The sequence below is a fragment of the Saccostrea cucullata genome, unplaced genomic scaffold (assembly GCF_032062105.1).
Source record: "Saccostrea cucullata isolate Sc308-1 unplaced genomic scaffold, CSIRO_AGI_Scuc_v1 ctg55, whole genome shotgun sequence".
NCBI lineage: Eukaryota > Metazoa > Mollusca > Bivalvia > Ostreida > Ostreidae > Saccostrea > Saccostrea cuccullata.
The window spans coordinates 372,549-398,927 of NW_026937638.1; the positions used below are offsets into that span (position 1 = coordinate 372,549).

The 26,379-nt window shown below is 33.9% G+C and overlaps 3 protein-coding genes across 5 annotated transcripts; 2 read left to right on the plus strand and 1 right to left on the minus strand.

Annotated features, from left to right (window-relative positions):
* The first annotated feature begins 123 nt into the window (after window positions 1-123).
* On the plus strand, window positions 124-9,291 carry LOC134248552 (transmembrane protein 184B-like). The gene is made up of 8 exons (XM_062730965.1): window positions 124-257; window positions 2,931-3,164; window positions 5,756-5,921; window positions 6,613-6,703; window positions 7,140-7,215; window positions 7,352-7,443; window positions 7,561-7,730; window positions 8,292-9,291. Exons 2-8 carry the CDS (start codon window positions 2,931-2,933, stop codon window positions 8,843-8,845), a joined length of 1,383 nt encoding a protein of 460 aa, XP_062586949.1. The 5' UTR covers window positions 124-257; the 3' UTR covers window positions 8,846-9,291.
* A 5,123-nt stretch (window positions 9,292-14,414) lies between these two features.
* Window positions 14,415-20,923, minus strand: LOC134248554 (UNC93-like protein MFSD11). Of its 2 annotated transcripts, none has more exons than XM_062730968.1 (14): window positions 20,787-20,923; window positions 19,143-19,207; window positions 18,937-19,044; window positions 18,411-18,490; window positions 18,110-18,206; window positions 17,772-17,954; window positions 17,532-17,569; window positions 17,263-17,328; window positions 16,903-17,028; window positions 16,180-16,348; window positions 15,864-15,927; window positions 15,616-15,687; window positions 15,134-15,297; window positions 14,415-14,822 (listed from the first exon to the last, which is right to left on the minus strand). In XM_062730968.1, exons 1-13 carry the CDS (start codon window positions 20,874-20,876, stop codon window positions 15,139-15,141), a joined length of 1,317 nt encoding a protein of 438 aa, XP_062586952.1. In that variant the 5' UTR covers window positions 20,877-20,923; the 3' UTR covers window positions 14,415-14,822; window positions 15,134-15,138. The 2 variants fall into 2 exon arrangements, with proteins under 2 accessions (XP_062586952.1, XP_062586951.1); XM_062730967.1 differs by having other exon boundaries at window positions 14,416-14,827.
* A 1,771-nt stretch (window positions 20,924-22,694) lies between these two features.
* Window positions 22,695-24,491, plus strand: LOC134248539 (serine/arginine-rich splicing factor 2-like). Of its 2 annotated transcripts, XR_009988070.1 has the most exons (3): window positions 22,695-23,120; window positions 23,338-23,632; window positions 23,901-24,491. XR_009988070.1 is itself a non-coding variant. In XM_062730937.1 (2 exons), the coding sequence occupies exons 1-2, from the start codon at window positions 22,777-22,779 to the stop codon at window positions 23,543-23,545; spliced, it is 552 nt and encodes a 183-aa protein (XP_062586921.1). In that variant the 5' UTR covers window positions 22,695-22,776; the 3' UTR covers window positions 23,546-23,826. The 2 variants fall into 2 exon arrangements, 1 of the variants encoding a protein (XP_062586921.1); XM_062730937.1 differs by lacking the exon at window positions 23,901-24,491 and having other exon boundaries at window positions 23,338-23,826.
* The last annotated feature ends 1,888 nt before the right edge of the window (window positions 24,492-26,379 follow it).

Sequence of the window (26,379 nt, forward strand, 5' to 3'; positions counted from 1 at the left end):
TATTTTAAAAGAAAAAATACCTCTGTAAAAGCGTTTTATATGCTGATCATTTGATGCAATTGACAAAAGAATTAAAGCGAATAAAATAGGAACGATTTAACTAAATCATACGTCATTTGTCATAATTTGGAAACGTCACATCCGTAAAATTAGAAATATTGGTCAGAGGACAGTAACAGTGACAGTTTGTGTTCAGTGATATCTCTAAAATTATTTTAACAATGAAACCATAAACGCATGTTTGGGATTTTGAAGAGGTTTGTATAACATGATGATAAAAACGAATCGGATCGTGGATATTTATTTATGAGAGGGATTTATTGCATTAAATCTGTCCTGATGAGCTGTCATGCATCTATTACATTGTATTTTCTTACTCATTCATGCTATACAGTGGAGCCTCATTTATCCGGACGCTTTGGTTCCCAAGCAAATTGTCCGGATAAGTGAAGCGTCCGGATATCTGAATTCTATTAATTTCTCTTCCAGGTATACTGTATTTGTATTGTAACTCTTATATATGAAGAAAGATAAATAATATCATATAGAAATAATAATTTATTATTTTAAAATGGTGATTTTCTCCTCGTCAATAACAAACTGCCTTAAATCTTGCAATGAAGAACATGGAAGATCTATTTTGCGTTAGCAGATTTTTTTCTTTAAGCTGGCGGAAATGCCGACTCGTGCTCTCTTTGCCGGCGGTGTAGACATGGTTGTAGCTGGAGAGCAGAATGACAAACATTGGATATAACGCTGCTTATATGGGCAGATTTTTAATTACCCACCTTATTTTTACTTTCTACTTCCTATAAATTGATGAACATAGCCAAGCGAATTCTCTCATTTGCAGGTTTGATTACACCCAAGCGAGCTATCAGTATCGAGTCTAATTTTAATTTGAATACTCATCCACGCTAAATCTGACATATTAAAAATTCATGCTGTAATCTTCCCAGGCGAAATCATTGATTGTCTAAAATTATTCAAATTTGATTGAATGTTTTAGGTTTTTTTTTTCGTTGATAACTGCCACCAATCTACAGATGAAAATTACACAATACTGATTTGGGTGTGCACATGTGTAGACAACGAGTTTCGTCCCGTCTATAAATAAAAAAATATTTAAAACCAGCTCTGTACTAAAATTATAAATATCTCGCAGATAACAAATAAGTGAATAGAAAATTGTTTTCTGTTATCGACACAGTTAATTGTTTATTTTCATTTGTGTATCGATCTCTCGTGTATTATGACCATATCCACTTAGCATGCTTAATCTGTGGACTAACGTTAATCATCGTAAGTCATTCATAACAGGTCACAGGTGATCGTCTTGTAAAAACAATCAATCCGGCCAGTGTTGTGATAACAATTATCACTCAGTTCAGGCGTGAATGTTGACAAGAGTGGAAGTACAAATTAAAATTTACCGTCCGGATAAATGAACCAAATTATAACGTAAAAATACGTTTTGTAGTAAAAAAGAGCCGTCCGGATACGGAACGCGGAATTCCGGATAAATGAGTCAAAATTACGTTAAAAAAATCCGTTCCCGAGAAAAATCGTCCGGAAGGTGAAGCGTCCGGATATCTGGCGTCCGGATATCTGAAGGTCCACTGTATTTGGAATATTTTATGCAAATCATACAAAAGCCTTGGAAATTAAATGTCAAGAATTGAGTGTTAATGAACAATTACTTGTAATAGTTGTAATATTTACCATTGCCATGTGTATGTTTATATCTCTTGATCTGTTCTGTTTCTGTGAGTGATTTGGTACGTTATAGCATGAATTTATACACACATCATAAACCATCTCAGAACTGTAGCGGATATGGTTTGATATATTAGTCCTTGACCATAAACACTACATATTTTGTAATGCAAAAAGTGTGCAATTTATGGCACAAGATTTTCTGCACACTGTCGTGGTTAAATTCTCCACTTTAAATCATTGGTCAGTCATCTATCTTACAGTCTTTCACTCTCTAGTTTTAGCCACATAATTTAACCAACATGTATATTTAAAATTACCTCACAACTCTTTATAGTCATCTATACAGACGGATTAACTTGCTTGTTTCAATTTTTCAGTCAGAAGATAAAAAAATAAAAACAAGTCTATTGGTTTGTAAAGATGACTATAAAGGAAAAAGTCTAATAACGGGGTATTTGCAGTTTCGGTTTGTTTTCTTTGCAGAGGTACCTCAGGTCCTCTGCACATACTGAAATGAAATTTGATATACAGAATTAATCATAAGAATATCTAGGTCAAGTTTTGTTTTGTATATGATCCAGCCATTTTAGACAGAGCTGTACCCTTGGACTCTGGAAAACTCGAATTATTTGGGGGGGGGTGGGGGGGGGGAATAAGTGTTTCACAAACATCTGTTGTTTATTTGATGAATTTAAGGACCACATAATTTTACCCACAGAAACAAGCACATGTATTCACTATTCAGAGATGAAATTTATGTTTTAAGATTTAAACATTTTCAGGAAATCAATATAATTATGTATTTTGTTTTGAAGTTTGTCAGGGAAGTTTGTAATTAAGGAATGTTTTTAAGTTTAGTGTGAGTTATTGGTGTGTAAATCAACCAGACTTGTCACCTAGGCATATTTTTGAAAGTGAGTTCAGGGCTCTCACACCCTCTTTTTGGGAATATTGGGAAAATAGCATCCTTTGGGGAAATTTTAGGATAGTAGCATGTATGAGGTGTATATTTGATTTTCTATGCATGAGTATACACAATAGCATTCGTATATCAATTTCACAGTTGCTTTGTGGGAAAACACAGTAAATGTAAATTTTGTAATTGGATTACAGAAATGGCTGGCCAAGAACTTAAACTTTTGGTATATTTGACAACTTTGAAATAAAAATGAAAAGGTTGAAATAACAAATATCTTCACTATATATTGTAGATGAGTGATACAACTACATCCCCTCCTTCCACCTCAGCTACATTTAGTAGCACCACCAGTAACGAGTCGGTCCTCAGTACGACGGTACCCCTCCTGCCCTCCACCACAAACAGCTCCAGTGATGTACAGAACGGCACACAGCCCCACATACCCCTCATCTTCCTACAAACTGCTGCAGCTCAGGGCATCGGTGGAGCTTTCGCATTCCTTGCACTCCTTATTACAGTTCATCAGGTATGAATATATTCTGATTATGATTCATCAGTTTAGATAATCATGATAATACTTCTCTTTTCAAAACCTCATCACAATTTTTGAGTTAAATGATTCACTGTATCACAACTCCTTGTCACAGTTCATCAGGTAATAGAAGATTATATTTCTCATCACAGTTCTTTGGGTAAAAAAATACTTGCATGGCAATTCATTTGTAAAACAATTCACCTTATCACAGTTTGTCAGGTCATTATGGCACATCAGGTCAAAATGATACAACTGATCACAGTTTATCGGTAAAAATAATATTCCCTATCACATTTAATCAGGCAAAATTATACTCCTCATCTAACGTTTTACAAAGAGTAGTCCTCAGATGGAGGAAGCATGCATTCTTAAGGAACGGTTTTCATTGTATATAGAGTTAATTTGACAGAGTAATAACAGTAGGGTTATAATAATAGTACTCCTTATCACATTTCTTCAGCTATAAAGTAACGCTCATTTTGAGCAGTTCATCAAGTGAAATACACTTTGTCACAGTTTTTCAGGTAAAATAATCCTCACCATAGTTCATTGGGTAATATATATAAGGGAGACAACATTCTCGGGAGCTTTGGTTTTTGCAATATATTTATTCCTTGCTAATACAAATATATTTGAAAATGTAATGTTCGTGAACAGACAGACTCATGTTATTATTCGAAAATAAAGTTCTCCCACATAAAGAGTTATTTACAGTAATCAATCCGTACAGAGTGTTTCAACAAATGATGTTGCTTTGGTTACTGAAAAAGAAATTTCTCTTAAAATTTCTTAAAAATAGTATTAACTATTTCTCCAAACTTTTGTTCCAATTTTAACCAAATTTTTTACAGAACTACACTGTACTAGAATACAAAATTCAATTTATTGTTTCTTACTTTGACAAACAGTGTTGCCGTGGTTATAAAAATTAAAACTTTCTTGAATAGTTTTCAAAATGCCTCTACTAGAGTATTGGTCAATATCTAGAACACTTTATATACACAAGACAACATAAATGTATTAAGATACACCGACCAAGTATACACATCAGTAGAGTTTCAGCCACATCAGAGACTTCTGCAAAAAAGTTATTTTATTAACAATTAATAGCAATAAATGTATTGGCAGTGATTAAAATGAATTTCACAAATAAACCCTATATTATGGTTAAACAATTGATATTATAAAGGAAAAAATCCATGCACTGTTTTTCAAAGAAAAATTGAAATCTTATTATTTGCACTTGTATTTTAGTGTGTTTGAATAGTATACACATGTCATTGTGAAGGTACACAAAGATAAAGTGTGACAGTAACATTGTTGCTTAATTAAGCAAGGAACATAGTGACAGACTGGTCAGTGACAGAGTTATTGCTGATGTTATTGATTTCTTTAAGAGAACTTCGCTATTGATTGCTGTGAGTGAAATCTCTACAGAAATCCTACTCACTGTATAACCATAGAAACAATTACAACCTAATAACACTGCATGATAACAAGGAAAGTTTGGAACATGAAATGGTATAACATTGTTTCAAAGAATTTTAGTAATCCCAGGTGATTTTTGATACATGCTGATAAAAAAAGTACTTATTATAACTGTAATGTAAACTTTTAAAATGCCTAAAGCAATAATGGAATGCATTTTTTTAAAAAAATTAAAAATTATTTTTTACATTACAGTTTTATTCACTTTTGTATCAATAATGTATATAAATTGTTAATATGCTGTGGAAAATGGTTGGTCCAGGGTGTATTTTGCATATAGCCCACAATCTCAGGTCCATATTCTCAAGCTCCAGTGATTAGTAACCATGGTTTTAGTGAGGGAAAATTATAGATTGTATCTATGGTTTTGTTTACTGCGGTCTATGACCTTGCATGTTTAGGTCGTTAATTGACAAATGACTGTCATTACCAATAAACGGGGTATAAGACAGTAATATCAATTAATATAATTCTACTTCTTTACCTCTGATCTTGCATTGTGTTTTTATTAAAGAGAAGATGGTGACACAATATTGATTTGTTTTTGCTATTTAAATGTTAACATGATTATTGTCTTGAATTGCTGTGCATGACAATGTTAAGATACATGTATCATCGTAATAGGTCCTTACTAATGGAATACATAAATTTCTAGCGAGAAAGCGTCCATAATGTCTGATGGACATATTCTACCAATAATAACATTATTTGCAATTCTGCCTGCAGTGACAGTTTAACAGAACTGTATTTAGAGGGATAACAAGACAACATGCTAATTAGAGAGGCCTGATTTCGTGCCTCATTATAAACGGTTAAGAGACATGATTTAAGCTTCTGTGTTTATATTATACAGACTTTTAATGCATAAATGAAGAAAACTATTTATAGATCTAAACATTATACAAAATGAAATGTATTTTTAGATAAAAATTAGTGAAAATCCTACTTTCAATGATAGGTATATGTTTATTTTCATAATAACTTTCATAAGGAAGACATAAATTTGTTTGATGACTATTAACGTTTTATACACATATTGATACACTCTGATTGGTAAACAGAAAGTTGTAGCTAAATCTTTTTTGTTTTTCCAGATCTATCTCCACCTCCGGTACTACACCTGCCCCAATGAGCAGCGCTGGATTGTGCGGATTCTCTTCATCGTCCCGATCTACTCCTTTGATTCCTTCCTCAGTCTCATGTTCTTCAACAATGACAACTACTACGTGTACTTTGACAGCGTTAGGGATTGCTACGAGGGTGAGTATAAAAAATGAAACTGACGGGAAACATTAGAACTATATCTTGGTAGTCACAAAAGGGAAATTGAAAATCAATACCTATCACACGATTTGTTGGTATATTAGAAGTCATGGCAACAGAAGATTGCACAATATTTCCCCTTAAAACATTTTATGAAAGCATAAAATGTGCCTCTAATTTTATGACAAGTTCAGCACTTGCAGTAATTAGAAGATTTAAAAAAAAAAAAAGGACTTGTGAATGTCACTATTGCCAAGAATAGTTTTGACAAAGGTGTTACTAATATGGACATTGAAGTCTTGGTAGAGTGTAAAATTACATAATCAATGTACATTTGCTTGTACTAATTTGGTTCTTCTTGTTAAGGGAAAAAACACTTGAAAATCAGTTTGTTTCAGCATCTTGTAAAATTCATGCTCATCCAGACTAGTTCATGAGAGGATGAGCTGTTTATGTGTAATGAAGGGTAAAATATAAGTTTCAAGGATGTTTGAATAATCTTAGGTAGTGAAGGAAAAGTGATATATTTTGATGCTAGTTTCTTAAATTCAGATAGCAAAGATATAGATTACAGTCTGTATTATATTTTCCTAGTATTTTTGATCTTGTAGCATTTGTGATCTACAGTTTTCTGAGTCTGTGCCATAACAGTCTGTATTATATTTTCCTAGTATTTTTGATTTTGCAGCATTTGTGATCTACAGTTTTCTGAGTCTGTGCTATGAGTATCTGGGAGGAGAGAGTTCCATTATGTCAGAAATCAGAGGAAAACCAATCAAGTATGTTCAATACATGCAGACAATATCAAATGAATTTAAATTTGTTTATATTTACCTTTTTTATGTCAAAAAGAATGTGTTAGTGTGTTATCACAGATATGTAATGATTGCGATGTCAAAAAAACACCTTAAAAATAGACAAATAAGCAAAATGATTTACCGGTAGTCTTAATAGTTAACATACAAGGAAAAAACATTTACCGGTATACATCAGTAAAAATTTATTGATGAATGTGTGTTGCCATCCTACTTGTACAATCATCTTTTTTTGTGTAAATTCATGCATTTCTTGAATATATGATGATATAACTATGGACTTTTGAGGTGGTTAATATTATTTGATATTAACAAAAAAATTAAATGATGTTTTTTTATTCATAGACAGCTTATTTCAAATGCATGACTTGTCAAAGTACTGCTTTCATTACCTATGTAGGTCCAGTTGGATCTGGTGTACCTGTTGTTTAGCTGGACGACAATACACCATTGGATTTCTCCGATTCTGTAAACAGGTAAGAGGTCCTTAGATACATATAGCAAAACGATGGAGCAAATCTGTAATCAACCAGTCAGTAGAGTTCTGTATCAATTTATTATTTGGTCATGCTGCAGTTCTGTATCTTAATTATTATTTTGTTGTATTTGTAGGCCACTCTACAGTTCTGTATTGTTAAACCAGTTATGGCTGTGATCACCCTGATCTTACAAGCTTTTGGTCTCTATAAGGATGGGAACTTCTCGTAAGTTTAATTGTAGAATAATACATCGATAAGTTCACCAAACAATAAATAAATTGATCAGATAAATAGATAATTTATCAGTATATGTATAATGTTTGAGTATTATTAATCTTTCAGCCCCTCCTCTGGGTTCCTGTACATCACCCTTATCTACAATACATCAGTCAGCCTCGCCCTGTACGCTCTGTTCCTGTTTTATTTCGCCACAAGAGAACTTCTGAGTCCTTACGATCCTGTCTGGAAGTTTCTCACCGTCAAATCTGTCATTTTCCTGTCATTCTGGCAAGGTACGCAAGACTGAAAATTAAAATGCTTCCACTGGGGTTAGTTTAGTACAGGTACACTGATACATATGATACTGTGTCGTCATCATGATACATGATGTATCTCAATATTATTTCCATACAATCCATAAAAATATTCAATAATTCAGAGAAATAATTAAGTGTTTTTTATCCATGAGCTTTTGTTGCACCTATAGGTGTGCCCTGGCATTAAAGTATCTCATTTCTAAAAGAGTTTATGAATTAATTTCTAGGCATAACTATAAAGGATTGGGAGGTAAATAAAATATACAGGTTTGTTACAGACTGTGGTTAGGATACTTGGGAAAGGTATATGTTTGGCCAGTGCTGGAAAGTGAAGAAATTCTCAAATATTCACAAATGGATGGTTGATCAAGAGTTTTTAAATGTATTTAGGCAACATAAGTGAGTGATCTTATTTGCAAGCTGCACATCTTGCAAAATTATATGATAAAAAATTATTCCTCATATGTATTTAAGAATCTACAGTAAGTGTCTCATTATATATGAACAAGTGTTGACAAATGATTTTGTCATTTTCAGGTATTGTGCTGGCAATCCTTGAGAAGGCAGGTGCTATAAGTCCTATTTTCTCTGATAATGGAACCAAGAGCGTTGGACTAGGTACTGTCTCAGCTGGGTACCAGAACTTCTTTATTTGTATAGAAATGTTCTTTGCTGCTCTGGCACTTCGCCTGGCTTTCCCTCATTCGATCTACAGCTCGGGGCCTGCCAATACAACAGGAAGGACAGTGTCTCTCCAGAGTATATCCAGCAGCCTCAAAGAAACCATGAACCCCAGGGACATCATGCAGGATGCAATTCATAACTTCCACCCAAATTATCAACAATACACACAGCAAGGAAGTAAGATCCCTCACGAGGAGGAACAGGCAGACGGCTGGCCGTATGAACAGTACCAAAATCGTCCAACGCGTAACGGTAACGTCACGCGGGACGTGCTGTCAAGGCCACTGCCTCATCAACAACCAGAAACTGCCCAAGGTCAGCAACCACAGCGCCCTCATGTGGGCTCAACCACAAGGAAATTTAATGAGAAGACAACTCTTCTGAGTTCTGATGATGAATTTCAGTGAACTGTGAAATGACGGGTAGCATTATACAATCTCTGTGTGATCAGTATGAATATTAAAACAGAGCATTGATTTACATCACTGCAGTCAGACAAAGGAACTAGAATTTCTTATGTGTGGAACAAACTTCCTCCAAAGATCTAACAGAATTACATCAACTTTCTATAAAAGAGTAGAGTTATTCTTCAACCTAATTATGTTGTGAAGCACTGCAGCTCTAGCTATCACTAACCATTTATCTTTAACAGCCTTTACTGTCTTATTTCTGTAATTATGTGCAATGATGACTACAATCTATTCTGTCAAGAAGTTGATATGTTTGATACCCACCGAGATAGGTCAGTGTACAGTATGTAATCTGTAGTAGCATTAGAGTTGGTAGTTCTAAGGTTTGTGATTGTACCTGTGTTCTGTACAAATGTTTACAATATCAAGAATCTATAATTTGATATAGTGGTTTTGAGTTCTGTTATTGTGATATTGAGGTCATATCATTTTATACATTTACCTGTAGCTATTGAAATACATCAGAGTAACACTTACTATTTTTAGCCCTTGTTTGCCATAATGACTATTCTGAACAAAGTGCTGAAGAATCTCTTCTCTTTTTAATGGAGACCCAAAATTTTGTACTTTGTTACTATGAACATAACCCCATTTTTAGTGTAACTCCAAATAATAATAGAAGTAACTGTGTGTGTGTGGATTCTGTAAATCGTGAAAGTATGTGTAGGATTTGTGTCTGTGTAGATATTTCACAACTATTACCACATTGTTTCATCATAGCAGGATTTCATTTTAACCTTTTTCTTGCATCTTTTGTTTTTTATAGTCTTTCTATGAGAATGTGCATTAATTGACTGCTTTGAAGTCTGTGAAAAACTGAAATCATTGACTTATGACTTGATTGGTCAAGTTTTTACATTTATATTCTTGTAGTTACAGAAAAAAACTGAAGTTTAAATTTATTTAATGGCAAACAATTCTATTATTCTGAATTAAAAGTGAAGGACAGTACTCTCAAAAACAATTTAAATTTATAATCTAACTTAAATTTAGTTTAAAAAAAAAATGGGGCCAATTTTCCTTTGTTCTATACATCTGCCTCTCCATAAAAGGGTATGTCTCATTTTTGTCAGTGCACATGTCCCTGTGGATGAAGGTTTTCACTTTTCCTGACAGATGCAAAACTGGATAGTTCCATTTCACATTGAGTGCAATAATCATATGGCATCAATCTTTGATACATGAAAGTTCATAGTTCAGAATAAGTGCTTTGAGTGGATTGAATGACAATTTTTCTCCCTTGAGGTTGGAGCTCTCTATGGTGGTTGGATACAGTGACATAAAATGGCTTCTTGTACATTTGTAAATTCTCCAGTTAAACTTATTTAATGCTGTAGATGTCCCAATACTTGTAAGTTTTCGTTTATATATCCAAAGTAATTGACCATACCTAATCATTCAACTTATAGAGTGCATTACAATATATTCACACAGACTTGCTGTGACAGATCACATGAACTAATCTCTTTGTGGTTTATAATCATGTCAGTTTGAAATGTGTTCATCACCTGAGTGAGATAATTGACCTCCATGTAATACTGAGGGGGGTTGTTCATTAGTTATAAGAGCACTAACATTGTTCAAGGAGGAATTGTCATTCCAATTGTCTTGGACACCTTCACTTGTAAAATGTTTGCTATCTTTAGTTTATAATATGTACTTGCTTATGTTTTTTTTTTTTCAGTTTTATAATATTTTGCAAAAATCACAATTTCATAAACTTTAGGGGCTTAGCTAAGAATGGAGGCGTACAAGGCGAGGACAATCCCCCGATCTGAGAAAAGACATTTCTCAATTCTAAAAGTTATATTTTTCTAAATTATATTGCTTATATCATCTTTTACACATTTAAACATTTCATTGTTTTAATATTTTATTAATAATTTATTTTTTACAAATGTTTTAAGATATGTGAAAACAAAAAAGAAAAAGCTTCACCTATGATTCGAACTCTCTCCATAGCGCAGGGTTTGGTCCAAGACCGACCGCTTTAACCACTACGCTACGAAGTATATGCATTATCGATGTCTGTCAGTGTGATTTAAATGAACGGGTTTGGTGAAGCGTACATTTTTTCAGAAATATTCGATTTTCATGTAGAATGGGTTCAGATTCCATTTTTTGGACGAATGAAATAGATTTCACATTTTCCACTAAATATGCTTAACTGTTAACTTTGAAATAAAGATTATCAAATAATAAGTCGTTCTGTAAAATAAAATGATAAAATGTTTTGAAGTTGACATTGCTGAGAACATGATTTTAGAAAAATTTAGCTTTTCTGTGAATTTTGAAAATTGAGAAACATTTTGTCTCAGAGCGGGGGACTGTCCATGCTTTCTTTAATATTCATTCAAGTCCATAACAGATTTGCTTCGAATTACAAGGACGTGTGAATGGAATAAAAGAAAATCAGTTGAATTCACTATCAGTATTAAATTTTTAATTTTTTTTAGCATTAGTTCAGAAACCTTTGTGTAAGTATTATATTAATTTTATGGCATTATTACAAGAAATACATTTTCTTGAAAAATATTAAGGTTGTGCAGTTTTGGAGCTGTTTCAATTCTCTATCTTAAAATAAAATGTTAAGGATTTAAATCATTTTAAAGAAACGGTAAAAAAAAAAAATACAAGAATTTCCTTTCACAGAAACGGTGTGTACAGGGAAATTCTTCAAATTTTAGTTTACGTATGATATGTATTTACAACTACATACTTATTCTTGCATTGTTTTAGTCACATGATTGTAAAAATGTTAATGATTTTTCCAAATGTCTATGGGACCAACTAAATAAAAAACATTTTCCTAAATCTTGAAGCCTTTTCCTTCGAATATTTTTGTGTTTTATTAGGTAAATCACCTTTATCATAAAACAGATATTACTCATCGTCATAAAATGGTTAAATGAGATATACAATTTTCTCTCTCTCTCTTCATGCATGCTACACCCCCATAGGAATTTATTTTTGTAATTGTTATACATTTAGATATATTGATATGTTTTAGGCATTATATTTGGGGATTTTTTTTTACTTAGTGTTTTACATATTTGCAAAATTGTCTCTTTTCTGGTGTTTGGTAGTAACTGCAGAGTTGGTATTTTATTTACCATCAGTATGAGCCAGGTCTGGCATACAATAAAATTACTTACATTCTTACATGTATGTTAGATTTAATTTGAAGGCATGTTTAGCTGACCAGAACTTGTAATTTATGCATAAACTACTTACTGACATGTTAGAACAATATATTATTTGTGGTTATGGTAGGATCTTAGTTATTATTGACACATGGACAACATTTCTTGAAGCTTTTCGACTCTAAGTTATTGACAAAGTAGTTGTACAGCTTAAACATATCTGTTGACTGTTAATTGTGCCATGTTGTCCTGTTGTAAGTGTATGTGATAATAAAATATCAATTGATCTGTCTTGTTTTTCTTTGTTCATAGTAACTTTACATTGTAGTGAAGCATGCAAACTTCAAACAGTAATCATGAGCAAAAGGCCATTTAAACAATACAAATCAGGAGCACAGTAAACATGGAACTCTAAAGACATCAGAGTTAGGATCAGGTGCCTCTGAGGAATAAGCATCCCCTGCTGACTGGTCATATCTGCCTTGTGCTCCTTGTCAAGATCGGGGAAATACAATACAATACACAAGTTCAATACTTACATGGTAATCAAAAGTCAGTACATAAGGCCACATAACATTAATATCTCAGGTAGTGTTGGCCTGTCTTATTTTTGAATATTTTGGTTTTAAAAAAAATCAAAGACCAAGGTTCATTGAGGGCCTTTTTGGCCCTGTGAATTTCTGTAAAAAAAACCCTGTTTTTACTGTTTTAATTGAAAAGGCATTAAATATCATTTGGACCTTTTGTAATTGTGGATCTATAAAAATTATGTAATTTTCTGAATACTCAATGCATTATGACTTCATGAAATGTGTCATCCACATATTCTGAAAAATTCTACAACCAGAAGTCTCTGATGAGACTATGGCTCTACTGGTCTGTACATATAACAAATGAAAAGTAGCACTTGGATTTGAAACTTTGCAACAGGCGGCAATAAATAAAATTATGCATCTTAGCGCAGTATACTTGTGTGCCATGTTATACTGAAATCAGACTAAAACTGTAGGAGGAGTAGCATTTTAAAGGAATTTCACAGAAATTTCAATTTTTAGTAACCATGGCAACACCATTCATCAAAATCAAAAACCAATGTATTAAATTATGTATCTTAGTGTAGTCTACTTGTGTGCCAAGTTATATTGAAATCAGACGAAAACTGTAAGAGGAGTAGCATTTTGAAAAATTGTTTATAGACAGACAGACGGATGGACGACAGACACCTTACTATCGCATAAGCTCTTCTCTGACCAGTGGAGCTAAAAAACAGCCAATTTCTTAAGATACCTTTTGATTTTTTATATAAAGCAAAACTTCTGAAATAAAATATGCAACTACCGGTATTAAATGATAGAACCATTTCTAAGGATTACAAAACCCGTTTTATTTTTTTAGATGAGAGGGTGCGCTCATATCATTTCCTTTCTGAAAATACTGACCTGTTTTCTTTAAAATTCAAGAATATTGCAATTCCATAAAGCCTGTTTTCCAAGTCCTTGGCTCTATTAAAGGAGAATTTTTAAAATTAAGTATTGAATTCATATTTTGGGATGTCTTCAGTCCTATAACACACCTGGCAGTGCCTACAAATTGAATACCGCATGTTAGCGCGTTATGATAATTTGTCGGCACAGCCAGGTGTGTTATAGGACCGAAGACATCCCAAAATATGAATTCAATACTTATATTTACATTCTTTAATTTTTCCTCTTCATAATTGTTTATTTCAAAAATCTTTAATGTGAATTTAGCGCCCTTCAAAACCGGTGTGCTTTATAGACGTAAGAGCTTTTTGTGACATTTGTGATGTCATAAAGTTAAATAACGCAATTGAACATTGCGAGGAATAAAAGTGACAAATTGATTTTAAATGCACATTTGTTATATTTTACGGGGTTAATTTTTTTATTAAATTGTGTCAAACAATGTACATTTTGGTGTTCATAAAGTATTGAAAATGCATATAGTCCCTACTGTGTATTCAAATGCGTGGTGACAAGGTCTCGCCTGTGTTATAGAGATTTGAACGTTGTGAATTTCTAATGAATTTCATAAAGAAAATTAAATTGAGTGTAAATATTAGAAAATGAAAGCAACAAATCTCTACTTTATACCTTGATGTTTAAATTGGAACTTAAAGTTTAAGTCAATGAAATTGTATATCTACTGGGCCTTTTTATGCATAAAGTGAACCTAGCTCTTTGTAATAAGTTGAGATCCTCAATTCTCATTGATTTTTCACCATTTGTGAAATTAAGCTGAAGAGGTATAAAGTTAGTCTTGGGCTCTGGATAATGAAATGAAAGAACATAATTATATTTTGATAATCAAAAATATTTATTTATTTGTCATGAATTTAACATGGATAACAAAATATTTATCAAAAATGTTAAAAGCTGCATAGTAATGTAAAATTCTTAAATGCAAATTAACTTCCCTTATAAAATTATTAATGTCCATGATTCAAACATAAATGTTTTGTAATCAAGTGATGCCACTAAATAAGTACAACCTCATTTCTCTCAGAGAAAATTCTCAATCATAAAATGAAATATTTTCAAACAATTATAAATAGTCTGAAGCTGTCAAAACAACATTTTGGCATTCACAATCTACCATTCATACAAAATTTAAGAAACAAAAATAAACACATCCGTAGCGTAATCTAGTATATTGCACCAGTTTCTTTCAGCTGAACTGTGAGACACAGGTTAAAGTTACCATGTCATGTGACCACATAATATCACAGGTAATCTTCTCCGCAGGTAAACCTCATCTAAAAATATAACCACAACTTCTGTAACTATTTATTGATCTCTCCATTATGATGTTATCAATCAGTATGAGTATGAAGTATTTGTTATTAGTCTCATAATATAAGAACACACACACACACAAACTGTTAGCTACAGTACCACTAACAGGCTAACAGTGAATATTTGCTTGTATCAAAGTCACATATTAAATGTCACCATGTCTCATTGTGTAAAAATAATGTTTGATACCCAAAGGCTTCTGGCTAGAGTACCTATTTTAAGATGAGTACCTGTTTTAAGATGAGTACCTGTATTTAGATGAGTACCTGTTTTAGATGGTCTGATAACCCATCCTGAAGGCCCTGCTGACTCCCCATTCCACCACGCAGAAAGACAGCGTCCCCAACACACCTAGCAGAGCCAGGATGAGCAGCTGGTAGTGGAGTAATAGCACCTCACTGTAGTAAAAGGCCCCCGCCGCTGCTATAGACTGAAGAAGAAAGGCATGATATCTAGATACTGTAAACAAATGCATGTGCCCTACTGTTGTATGCAGAATTTAGAGCATCCTCAAGAAATTGAATTATCAAGGTTTCATAACCTGAGTTACCAATACTAATTTACCACCAAAATAAATTTTACAAATGGAAATCTCGAACAATTTCATTTAAACTAATATCTTCAGCAGAGTAATTATCATTTTAAATTGAGATTGACCACATTGTCAAACTTAGCTTAAGGGTAAGTTTTAGTCATTTGTACAGCCAGCCCATGAAAATGTACTAATAAAATTTCAATAAGAACTTACCTGCACAAATTTAAATAAGGCAAAAGCTGGGGAACTGTCCTCTGGAAACATGAATCCTAGGATTGAGTAAAGCTGTGGAGGAAAGAAACAAAGCTTCATAAAATAATAACCCAGTCATACTGATAACATCAAAAATTAAATATGCAGCCACGGTGGAAATTTGGCACATTATGTCTAAAATGCATTCAAAAGACGGTCAATGGAAAATTCACATAAATTTAGAATTCATAACAGCACTATATATTCACCTGAGTATTGAAACTGCTATCACCAAATCCAAGCAGAAAGGAACAGAATATTGCTACATATCGACTAAAACAGAAATTATCATGTGTTATTGTAAAAATAATATAACAAAAGGATACTTGTACAGTCCAAAAACCATTCATTTGTACTTCAAATGTAACACTTTATTACTGATTTCAAATAATTTGTAAAACATACATGATTTTTTCAAGAATCAAAGAGTATATACATGTACCTATGTAGTACAGTAAATATTTAATGATAATAAAATAGATGGGTGGACAAGGCTAGAAAAATGCTGCCTAAACTTTAACTTACTTTGGTGTCATGTATGTTGATAAATCATCAGAATTCTTAGGTGAACCATTCGGAAGATTCATGAAGATGAGGTAAAAAGCTGCCATGTGTGACAGAAAACCTAACAACACAATCGGGTCCCTGCCATATTTATTAGTTCTCTTCCCCATTAATCCAAATGCTGCACCACCTGATTAGAAAAATACAGAAAAAAATTCTAGTTATTATAACTTCAGGTAAGAAAGTGCATTGGAAATGTGATCACAAAAGTAAAGTTTATTGTAGAGTGTTGCACTTCAGATAGTAGGCTGATTTATTTAGAATGTTTAAAGATAATTTTCTGGGCTTCCAAAAGAAAGAAATGGTTGAGTTCAATTAGAAGTGTTGACTTAGCAGAAAGCAAACTGCAATGTCATAGGACTAGCTCCTCTTGTCTTCTATTCAATGACTAGTTCAATGAATATTCAGTAAGGTATTTCACCAAAACTTATTTTGTTTTATATTTTCTTCAAAAAAATTACAGTGATAAGACATCTTGATGTATCAATAATACTTTGTCCTCCGGTAATAAATTTTTTCAACCTCCACCATCAAAGAGTTGAACTGTTCTAGAAAAGAAGCTGAAAAATATTCAATAGTGACCATCACATGATGGATAACAGCTGGTGAAAACAGACAGCAACAGGTCACAATAGTGACTCAAGTGACAAAAAAAGTTAGTTCTGTTTATTAATCAGATATTACCGAGTATTTCTCCTACTCCTATGAACATGCCAGAGATTCCTATGAGGCCCTTGGCATCCTGACCAAATTGCTGGGTGTTAGATATACAGGTTCCATATACCCCACTGAAGAAAGTCAATTCAATGCCTGCCAAAATGCCAGAATATAATCACAGTTAGATACACAGGTTCCAAACACGCCACTGAAGAAAGTCAGTTCAATGCCTGTCAAAATGTTGGAATGTAATGACTATCTGGCCAGAATTTCAGATTTTGTATTTTTACTCAGATAGTTTCCGATATTTTCTCAGTGTTTCCAAGGTTGAAAATGCGAAAAGTTCACATGTGTTATGGTAACTGTAAAAATGATAGTATATTGTACCTGTGTATGCAATGGCCACACTTAACAGCAGTATTTCCTTTGTCCTAAGTAAGTGAAAAGCTCTTTCTGAAATTAATATCATATTGGGCTTATATAACTGTAGTACATGTATATTTTACTTATGTCAACAAAAAAACACATTATTATAACAAAAATATAAAGTTTCTATGAAATTGCAAAGAGGTAGTATGTAAATCTTCTATGCAGATAACTTATACAGATCTTTAAGGTACATGTGGATTTCTGTAAAATTAAGAAATCAAATTTACTTATTGTCTGTAGAGGACTCTCTCTTTTTTCTCTGTCACTGCAATACAACATAAAACAACCTTTAAGGTTTTTATCACATGATAAAAAGATAATTGCCTGACATTGCCATTTTTTTTACCACTATTAACCATAAAGACCAATATCTGAAAGGGTCTATTCATGTATGTATAAGAGACAAATGTAAACATAGAATTTTACAATTGATCCTGACTACAGGTATTTGGGGATATTGTTCCTACCTTGGTGACAAATTGACTAGGTTTTCAGTATCTGTGGAAATGGGTTTCCTCAAAATAAGGAAACAGAGGACCCCCAGCAGAGCAGCCCCTGATAGACCAATGAAAAGCTTGGTCCTCTCTGAGTCTGTGATGTTTGTACTGCCCTTCAGTACAAAATAACTGTACATGTTCCCAAACAACAAGCTGTAGAAAGAGAAAACAACATTGGTGTTTTAAGATCAAGTACTGGGTAGATATTTTATAACATTTTGTTATAATTGAAATTTATCAAACCATAGGCAATTTTCCAGGCTTATTCACCCATGTTCTTTGAAAGATCATTTTTTCCTATCCATTACCTGCACTGTAAGAGAGCCCAGAATATCCCGCTGTTTCGTGACACTGTGTCTGAGTCAGAGTTAATTGTCAAAAAGTTCCCTTGAGCTGTCCACAAAACTGAAATTACAAACCATCACTATAACACAAAACATTTTAAAATAGTACATCTTTGTATTTTCATCGTTTTCAAATGATATTCATGCAATGCAGAATTAATATGTTTTCCAAATCAGAGGCATAAAAATTCTTATTTTCAACTTTTTATGTTAAGAAAGTGTTAAAGTTTGAGTTAAATTCGGTACATCTGGATTTTTCACTTACTGGCAGCTCCTATACCAACAAGCACTGATCCTAGATACAAAGCCCAAACCATGGGCTTCAGAAACGACAGGATAAACAGGCTGCAAATAGAAAATCAAAGTCAGGAAAAGTAATACAGGAATTTCTTGCCTTGGATTTTTCTTTCTGATTACCAGAATCGTATCAATACAGATAACTCAAATTTCCTGCTTATAATTTTCATGTAGACTACATGTATTTATTTTTGAGGAAATGGGGGGTAACTCTTGTAATATCATATTCATGTGCAAATTGAACAGTACACATTTTGCTATTAAGTCAAAAAGAGATTTTAAATAATACATAATTATATTTTACTCCTAATGTTTCCAGAATAAGAATATAAGGAAATATCTATCAAATTATTTTGCATGTGTCTTTTTAGCATAAATTATTCCCTTTGTTTGTTATTAAAAAAATGTTTTTGAATACACGGAAAATATTTACAAAAATAGATATTATTTCATGAAAAATGCATAGTAAATGAATAAATTCCAAATAAACTTACAAATAGAGGATACTGCCAACAAACATAGTAAACTTAGGACCCAGAACTGCTACAATAGGCGGAGCAATCCAATTCGCTGCCGAGAAAACTACATAGATAATGCTCAAACTGCAAAACAGAGGAAAAGAGAGTTGATCTTCAGAAAAAATTCTCCACCATCATAGAAACAATGACATAATGTGTCACTTAAAGTCTTAAACACTGACCTTGTGTAACCATCTCCTGTAAAAGTTCCATTTGTATTTTTCTTTTCACTTGCCAGCACACTTTGCTTTAAAAAGAATATGATCATAATAACAGAAAAACGTAAAAATTGTAACTTTAAAAAAGCCAACACTTTTACATTTAGTTCCAATGCTATCGGTTTAGTATACTTAATAATATAGAATGTACACAAACCTCAGGAAATGAAAATTCATATGAAAGGTTTCCAGGGGCCCTCTATGACTGATTTAAATTGCATGTGAGCACAGAAATGTCATGACTCAGAGGCAAAGATTAAAACATAAGTAATCAAAGAGTATGAAGCTCATCTCAACAAATGTTATCAGTTTAAGTAATGCACATCTAACATCATATTTTCTTAATTAATAGTAAGTATTCATCCTGACAACAATATTCATGCAAGTTCTCTTTAACAAGGTCGTAAAGTTCAATGGGGATTGACCTGTACCAATATACCTTTTACCTGGTCACTCATTTGGAAAATGTAGGTCAGATCCAGCATCCAAAGCAAGTCTCTATTGTCCATCCTTAAATGTATTATCTATGCAAGTTAAATCATAACAGGCCATTAAACTAAAGAGCTACTTCAAAAACACTACACTGGTTACGCATATGAAAATGTAGGTCAGATTCATCATCTGAAGCAAGTCTGGTAGTGTCCATGCATCCCCAGGTGCATTACCCATGCAAGTTTGATCCAGGTAGGGCTTATAGTTACTTGGGAAAAGACCTGCTCCAAAAACTTTAATCTGGTCACTTATCTGGAAAATGTAGGTCAGATCCAGCATCCGAAGCAAGTATGGTAGTGTACTCCATCCCTACTAGATGCATCATCCATGCAAGTTTAGTCCAGTTAGGGCTTATAGTTACTTGGGAATGGAACTGCTCCAAAAAGTTAAACCTGTATGGTCACTCAACTGGAATATGTAGGTCAGATCCAGCAACCTGTTCCAAAGCAAGTCTGGTAATGTCCACCCCGAAATGCATTATCCATGCATTAGTTTGATCCAGGTAGGGCTAGTAGTTACTTGGGAATGGACTTGCTCTTAAAACTTTTACTTAAGACACTGATGCATCTTGACTCTGTCCATATACCGTAAATCTGGAAATTTTTACGTCGATTTTATTTTGCGAATTCGAGTCAAAATGCCGTTGATTAATTTTTACGTTTCAAAATTTTGCGAATGACCACTGTTTTGTTTACATTTTCTTATTGGTGATTTATTTTTAAAAAAAATATTTTTTGCGAATGCAATGAACTCGCAAATTTGCTAAAAATTTATCTACAGCAAAAATTTCCAGATTTACGGTATACTGGTCAGCAATTTATTTCAAAAGTTGAAAATAGTAGGTCTGGGTGTAAATTTGTGATATATACTTTATGTCATGCTGACACTAGTTTAACGCGATTGAAAAAAAAACATTTTGTTAGTGGCCATAGTTTTTCATCCCATGACAACATTGTCATTGTTGAAAAGTAAAGTTTTCTCTTGAAACCTCAATCCCTGTGATGAGGAGACTACCAGAACACCCTCCGGAGACTTTTCAATGTGTTTCAATTGCAGAGTAAACCTCGATTAAGTGACATAAAAAACGAAACTCAAGAAAAAAAATATTTTAGTTACCTCTGCCATAGAAGCTGTTTGGAAGGCGGTAAATAACAGCATAAACGCAACACCTAAAACAATAATATTGTACAGCCGAACGTCCGCCATTTTTGTTTACATCGATGTCACATGATCGGGAAATAATAAAATAAAGAGCCAACAAGTCCCGAATCACGTGCTTGTGAATATTTCAAATCGACCAGTTTTCTTAAGATCGCATCATATGGGTAGATTTAAAAAGAAATTTAGAGTGCAGAAAAATATTTAAGGGCTTTGTGACAAGCAAAGAGAGCAGAGGCCCATGAGCCACAAAGCTCACCAGAGTCACTTAATAAGTTCTGCATCACCCCCCCCCATTTTTTCTTTTAAATTTTTTGATCGTATTTTATGGTCCTGCCCCCTAAACAAGATCAATGATTTAAAAATGAATCTACACAACTAGAGGATGCTTCATTTTAAATACATGTATGTGATATATTCGCATATTGCTGTTCTTGACAATCTGATAAATTAAAACCAGATCTTTATTACGCTCCGAAGTTCTGATGGTCGCCGTACAAAGCAATGTTTAAATCAGATATTGCTGTTCTTGAGATAGTGAGGATTTTTAACAAAAAATCTCTACTGATGTTGCACCCTAGGAAACCCCCTGATTCTCTGCTGTGGTCTCACCCCACTCTGCACTATATATATAGCTCAGGAAACTTTCATCGATTTTCTTTTCCTTTCTGATCCAGTAATTTTTAAGAGTAGGTGTTTCTTATATATTTCAAAACAAAACTCTCTGATTTGATCCCATATCCTACCCTCAGGAAACATGATTCGAACAATTTATATAGTCAACGCTGTCTACCCCACCCCACCCACCCGGCCCCAGGATGTCCCCTGAGGTTAGGTTGGGGTCATGTTTGGGGATCTAATTTTACATCGAAAATGTAATTGGAAAAATTATTTAAAATAAGGAAAAAAATTGTTTGACAAATCTTTTTGGATATATACTGAATCTGAATCTAACTAGAAGTACTGTGAGCAATGAGCTCACTAAATGATTCCCCCGCCTCCCATATGTATAAAGTGGCAGTGTCTATGTTTTGCTGTGATAAACCCAAAATATGTGTCGGATCAAGAAGTAAAATAGGAGATGGACAATGGCAATATGTAATAGAGATTCTGTGAATACAGAAAGTTTCATCAAATTTCATACAGTGGTATGAGAGTTGCAGATAAGAGATTGGTACCCCAAAGCGTAACCTATATAGAATTTATTTCCAATCAAGGTCCCACTGGGGGCATAACACAGATACAAGCATAATATCACATAAAATAGAGAAAATGTACATAATAAAAAGATTAAACCAATTTTACCATGGTGGTGAGCAAATATTGTAAATATATTATAAGATGAAGGTCTGTTAATGGTTGCCAGTCTACGAAAGACACCAAGGGACGATGCTTCAGGAAATGCATATTCTAGTCAAATATATGACAGACGGACGGACGGACGGATGTACAGCTAGACGGACAAAGGACATACCGATTAATATATATACCATCCCGGTGTAAAAATATTTATTTTATTCCATATTCGATCACTGCATATGTTGAATAAAATTTTAATGCTTATTTCTCCAAAATTAATAAAAAGATTGAAAATAAATGAAATGTTTATTTCAATTTTGAAATATCAATGTGAAATAATTTGGGCGAATGGCGTCTTGGGCGAACACTTTTTAGGGTGAACGAACATACAATCTATTTTCGCTAACTTGACTATTCTACATCAAAGATATTTCTAGGTTTTTCGATCGCAACATTACTCGGCTTTTAATTCCATAATCGGGAAAATTTTCGGACCTGAGCGTCCTTAGCAGGTGCTTGTGTGAACTTGGAAGGTGAGCTAAAATTCTTTCAAGCATTATATTGACACAGATTTAAACACGCATGCGTAGTTCACAAGCACGCCGAGAGAAAGAACGTCGCCATTTTACGTTAACAAATCGTTTCAAAAATGAGCTACGGAAGAGGCCCACCAGAGATTGATGGCATGACCTCATTGAAGGTTGACAATTTAACATACAGAACAACACCAGAGGACTTGCGACGGGCATTTGACAAGTATGGAGATGTAGGTGATGTTTACATTCCGCGGGACCGATTTACAAGAGAGAGCAGGGGATTTGCCTTTGTCAGGTTCTATGACAAAAGGGATGCCGAGGATGCACTGGACTCTATGGATGGCGCAATCATGGACGGCCGGGAATTGAGGGTACAAATGGCGAGGTATGGACGTCCAAGTGAACCGTACAGGCGTGGACCACCAAGGCGCAGTAGTGGCTACAGATCAAGATACAGGTACGAGAGTCGAGATACCATTCTCCTACTAACCAACCATAATTTATGTTTGAATTTGTGTATGCCGATTATGTTGGATTCATCTTGAAAAAATACTATTCGGGGAAAGATAGAACTTAGATGGTCAAGATGGTCCTATTTCGTTGCATACCCCCCCCCCCCCCCTATAAACATTTCTGATCATAGTCATACTGATGTTACTTGCTTTGTTTTACAGGTCAAGATCTAGATCTCGTTCTAGATCCAGACGGAGATCCAGTTCCCGATCCAGGCGCAGGAACAGACGTTCCAGAAGCAGATCATACAGCAGATCAAGATCCAGGAGCAGGAGTAACAGCAAGAGCCCGAGCAGGAGTCGATCAAGAAGCAAGTCGGGATCCCGCTCTCCGGACAGAAACGACGAAGGCCAGCGGGAGGAAGACTGAGGACCAACCTTATAAAACATGAAAACTTTACATCTCGACTGAGACTTGTGCAGTTTCTCTTTCTAGACAAACTCCTGTGCAAAAAAGGTTAATACATGCCACAAAATCATTTGCACTAAACTTATCAGACATGTACTCATCATTTCATTAAGTGGCAAAATGGTATCATTTATATTTAGTGTTGAACATTGGACTATGAAATGTTTTATGGATCATTTACTATTTTAACTTTTCCATTTCATGTCATGTAAATAAATGTCTATTTTGATGGTTTTAATATTGATGTGAGTTTGGATATTGAGGTATGATGTAAAGGTTTTAACATGTTATTTCTTCTATTTCACATGTGCTGTAGGAGTAAGTAAGCTGCTGGTATGCAGGTCACTGCTTGTGCTGTGCAGTAGCAGTATTGCAGTAGTGCTGTGCAGTTGCAGTATTGTGCTGTAGCGGTCTGGTTGTGCAGTAATGCAGTGGGAGACAGACCCACCATATGCTGTTCCTGAATGCAGAGGGGTTCAGTGGGTGGGGGAGCTATTAAAAAAATAAGGGGATTCCGAAGTTTATAAATTTTATTTGTTTAAATGTAAACAACATTCTAGCTTTAAAATTTTAATTTGAACAAATTTTTATAGTCTAGTCTACTGATGTAATTTCTTTGCCCGTTAAAAAAGGGGGCAAGATTTCTCCAATTCTTTTTTTCCTTATTTAGTTCTTGAAAATCTAATAATTTAGCAAACCCTTCAATAAAATTATTGACATAATTTGCTCATTACTTTCAGACTGCTGTGTTTTGTCACAATATGCATGTTTAATTTGTAAAGTGGCTGGAAACTAAACTTCAGAATGACAGCTCTTCGAATGAGCATCTTAAAATTCTGTATAATTTGAATAAGCAGCAGCAGTGGCAGATGTATGTCATTGAAAAGCAGATGAGTTAACTAAGAAATATACATATATTTCTTTAAATGAATGGGGGGAAAAAACAATGCAAAGTTAATATTGCAATCATTTGAAAAGAATAGATTTTCATGAGAAGAATGGGAAGATTATTGGTGTGACAGATAACTGAAACTACTTCAGTGTCAATCTACTGGTAATTTTAAAAATCACATTGTGAGAAGTGCCATTTTTGCTTATTTTATACAGAAATGACCAATTTCCAAAAATCACAAGAATCCAAAACTATATTCATAAATCAAATGTGCAATATACCTTGAAGCAGTGTACATATGTAATGATTTTATGATAAATGATATACCAGTAAAAAAATATGTGCAATTGATTTGTATTGTACATATCATTTGTGTATATATCATGATAAAAACAAGATGTGTTCATGAAACACTGACCCCCTCGCCCCTTTGTAAATCTCTCTGAAAAAAGGAGCACCAACCTTTCAAAAGTTAGTCAGGGTAAAAAAAAAAAAAAGATGGTACCCAGGGGATAGTCTAGTCACAAGAAATGCACATGAAAAGTAAAAGCGGTTGCACAAACTGTCCAAAAGTTCAAACTGAAGGACAAAGTTGGTCAAAGTGAAGAGTTCAAATTCTGATATCTAAAAGAACCTGTTGTGTAAGTATTTTAGGAATACTGCTGTGTAATATGAAAACCCTTGTGCTATATACATACGTATACAAAGTAATTGCCAAACTTTTGGTTGAACTCTTAGGTCAAGGTCAAACGTGAAAAAATACGTCTCAAGAAAAGTCTAATGTTACAATGAATGCAAATGTGATGTATGAAAGCTGTAGAACCAACTGTACAGTGGTAAAGTAGTAGGTCAAATTCAAAGGTAAAGAGGTAAGATATTTTGATACCCAATTGAAAGGTTTAAAGGAATACATGCATGAAATATGAAAAGCAGTAGCTGGGGCAGCCAATCGTAAGGTAAACAATTTGTGTCCATTCAGACAGATGGATATTATTTATGTCAAAAGCTATATCCCCGAGTCTTCAATTCCGGGAGCACAAAAATCTATCTTGTATATGCAGTGGTTCAGGGCTGAATCGGGAAAAGTTTAATAGCATTGGTATAATGCAATCTGTACGTTTGAAAAATTAACTAAAAAACGTGTTTGTGATTGTGAAACACGGATGGCAGCTGATGGCGAAGGTTTAAGTTTGTTAAATACAAAACTCCAAGGTAAAAAATTGTTGTTATCTAAAGAAAGTTCTTGTCACAAAGAATACACCTTTGAAAGTCATAGTTCTAACAGCTCAAAAGTTGTGTTCGATGTTACAGTTTTTAGCTGGGGGCAGCGTAGATCTTAATATCTGATGAAACATCATGACGACATTTAATCAGATGAGCGATGTGGCCCATGGGCCTCGTTTAAAGTGGGTCACTGAGACTCCAAGGCCACGTATTTTTAAACCCATTGAAAGGTCGTGTCTCGTTGAATACACATGTGCAAGAAGTGTGAAAGCCCTTGCACCAACTATTAAATAGTTATGATCAAGGTTAAAGTTCGGAAATTTTTGGTAAATGTGAGTTAAACTTCAAGGTCAAATCAGTGGTACCCGAAGAAAGGATACACCTCTGAAATATCAAAGCCATTACCCAACCCACTCAAATATATGGTCAAGGTTAAAGTTTTTGTAGACAAACAGATGGGCGGAGCAAAAGCTATAACCCCTCCAATCTTTGATTACTTGGGCATAAAAGATCCCATTTTCAAAACTATCGTCGGAGTTGCCAGAACAATTAATATTCCCTCATGGTATTAGAAATAGATTCAATAGCTGTAGTATTTTTTTTATCTAACAGATCCAAGTACAGGTATACTTGGTATACCCACTTTTTTCCAAACATAATTTTTTCCCGCTTTCACCGA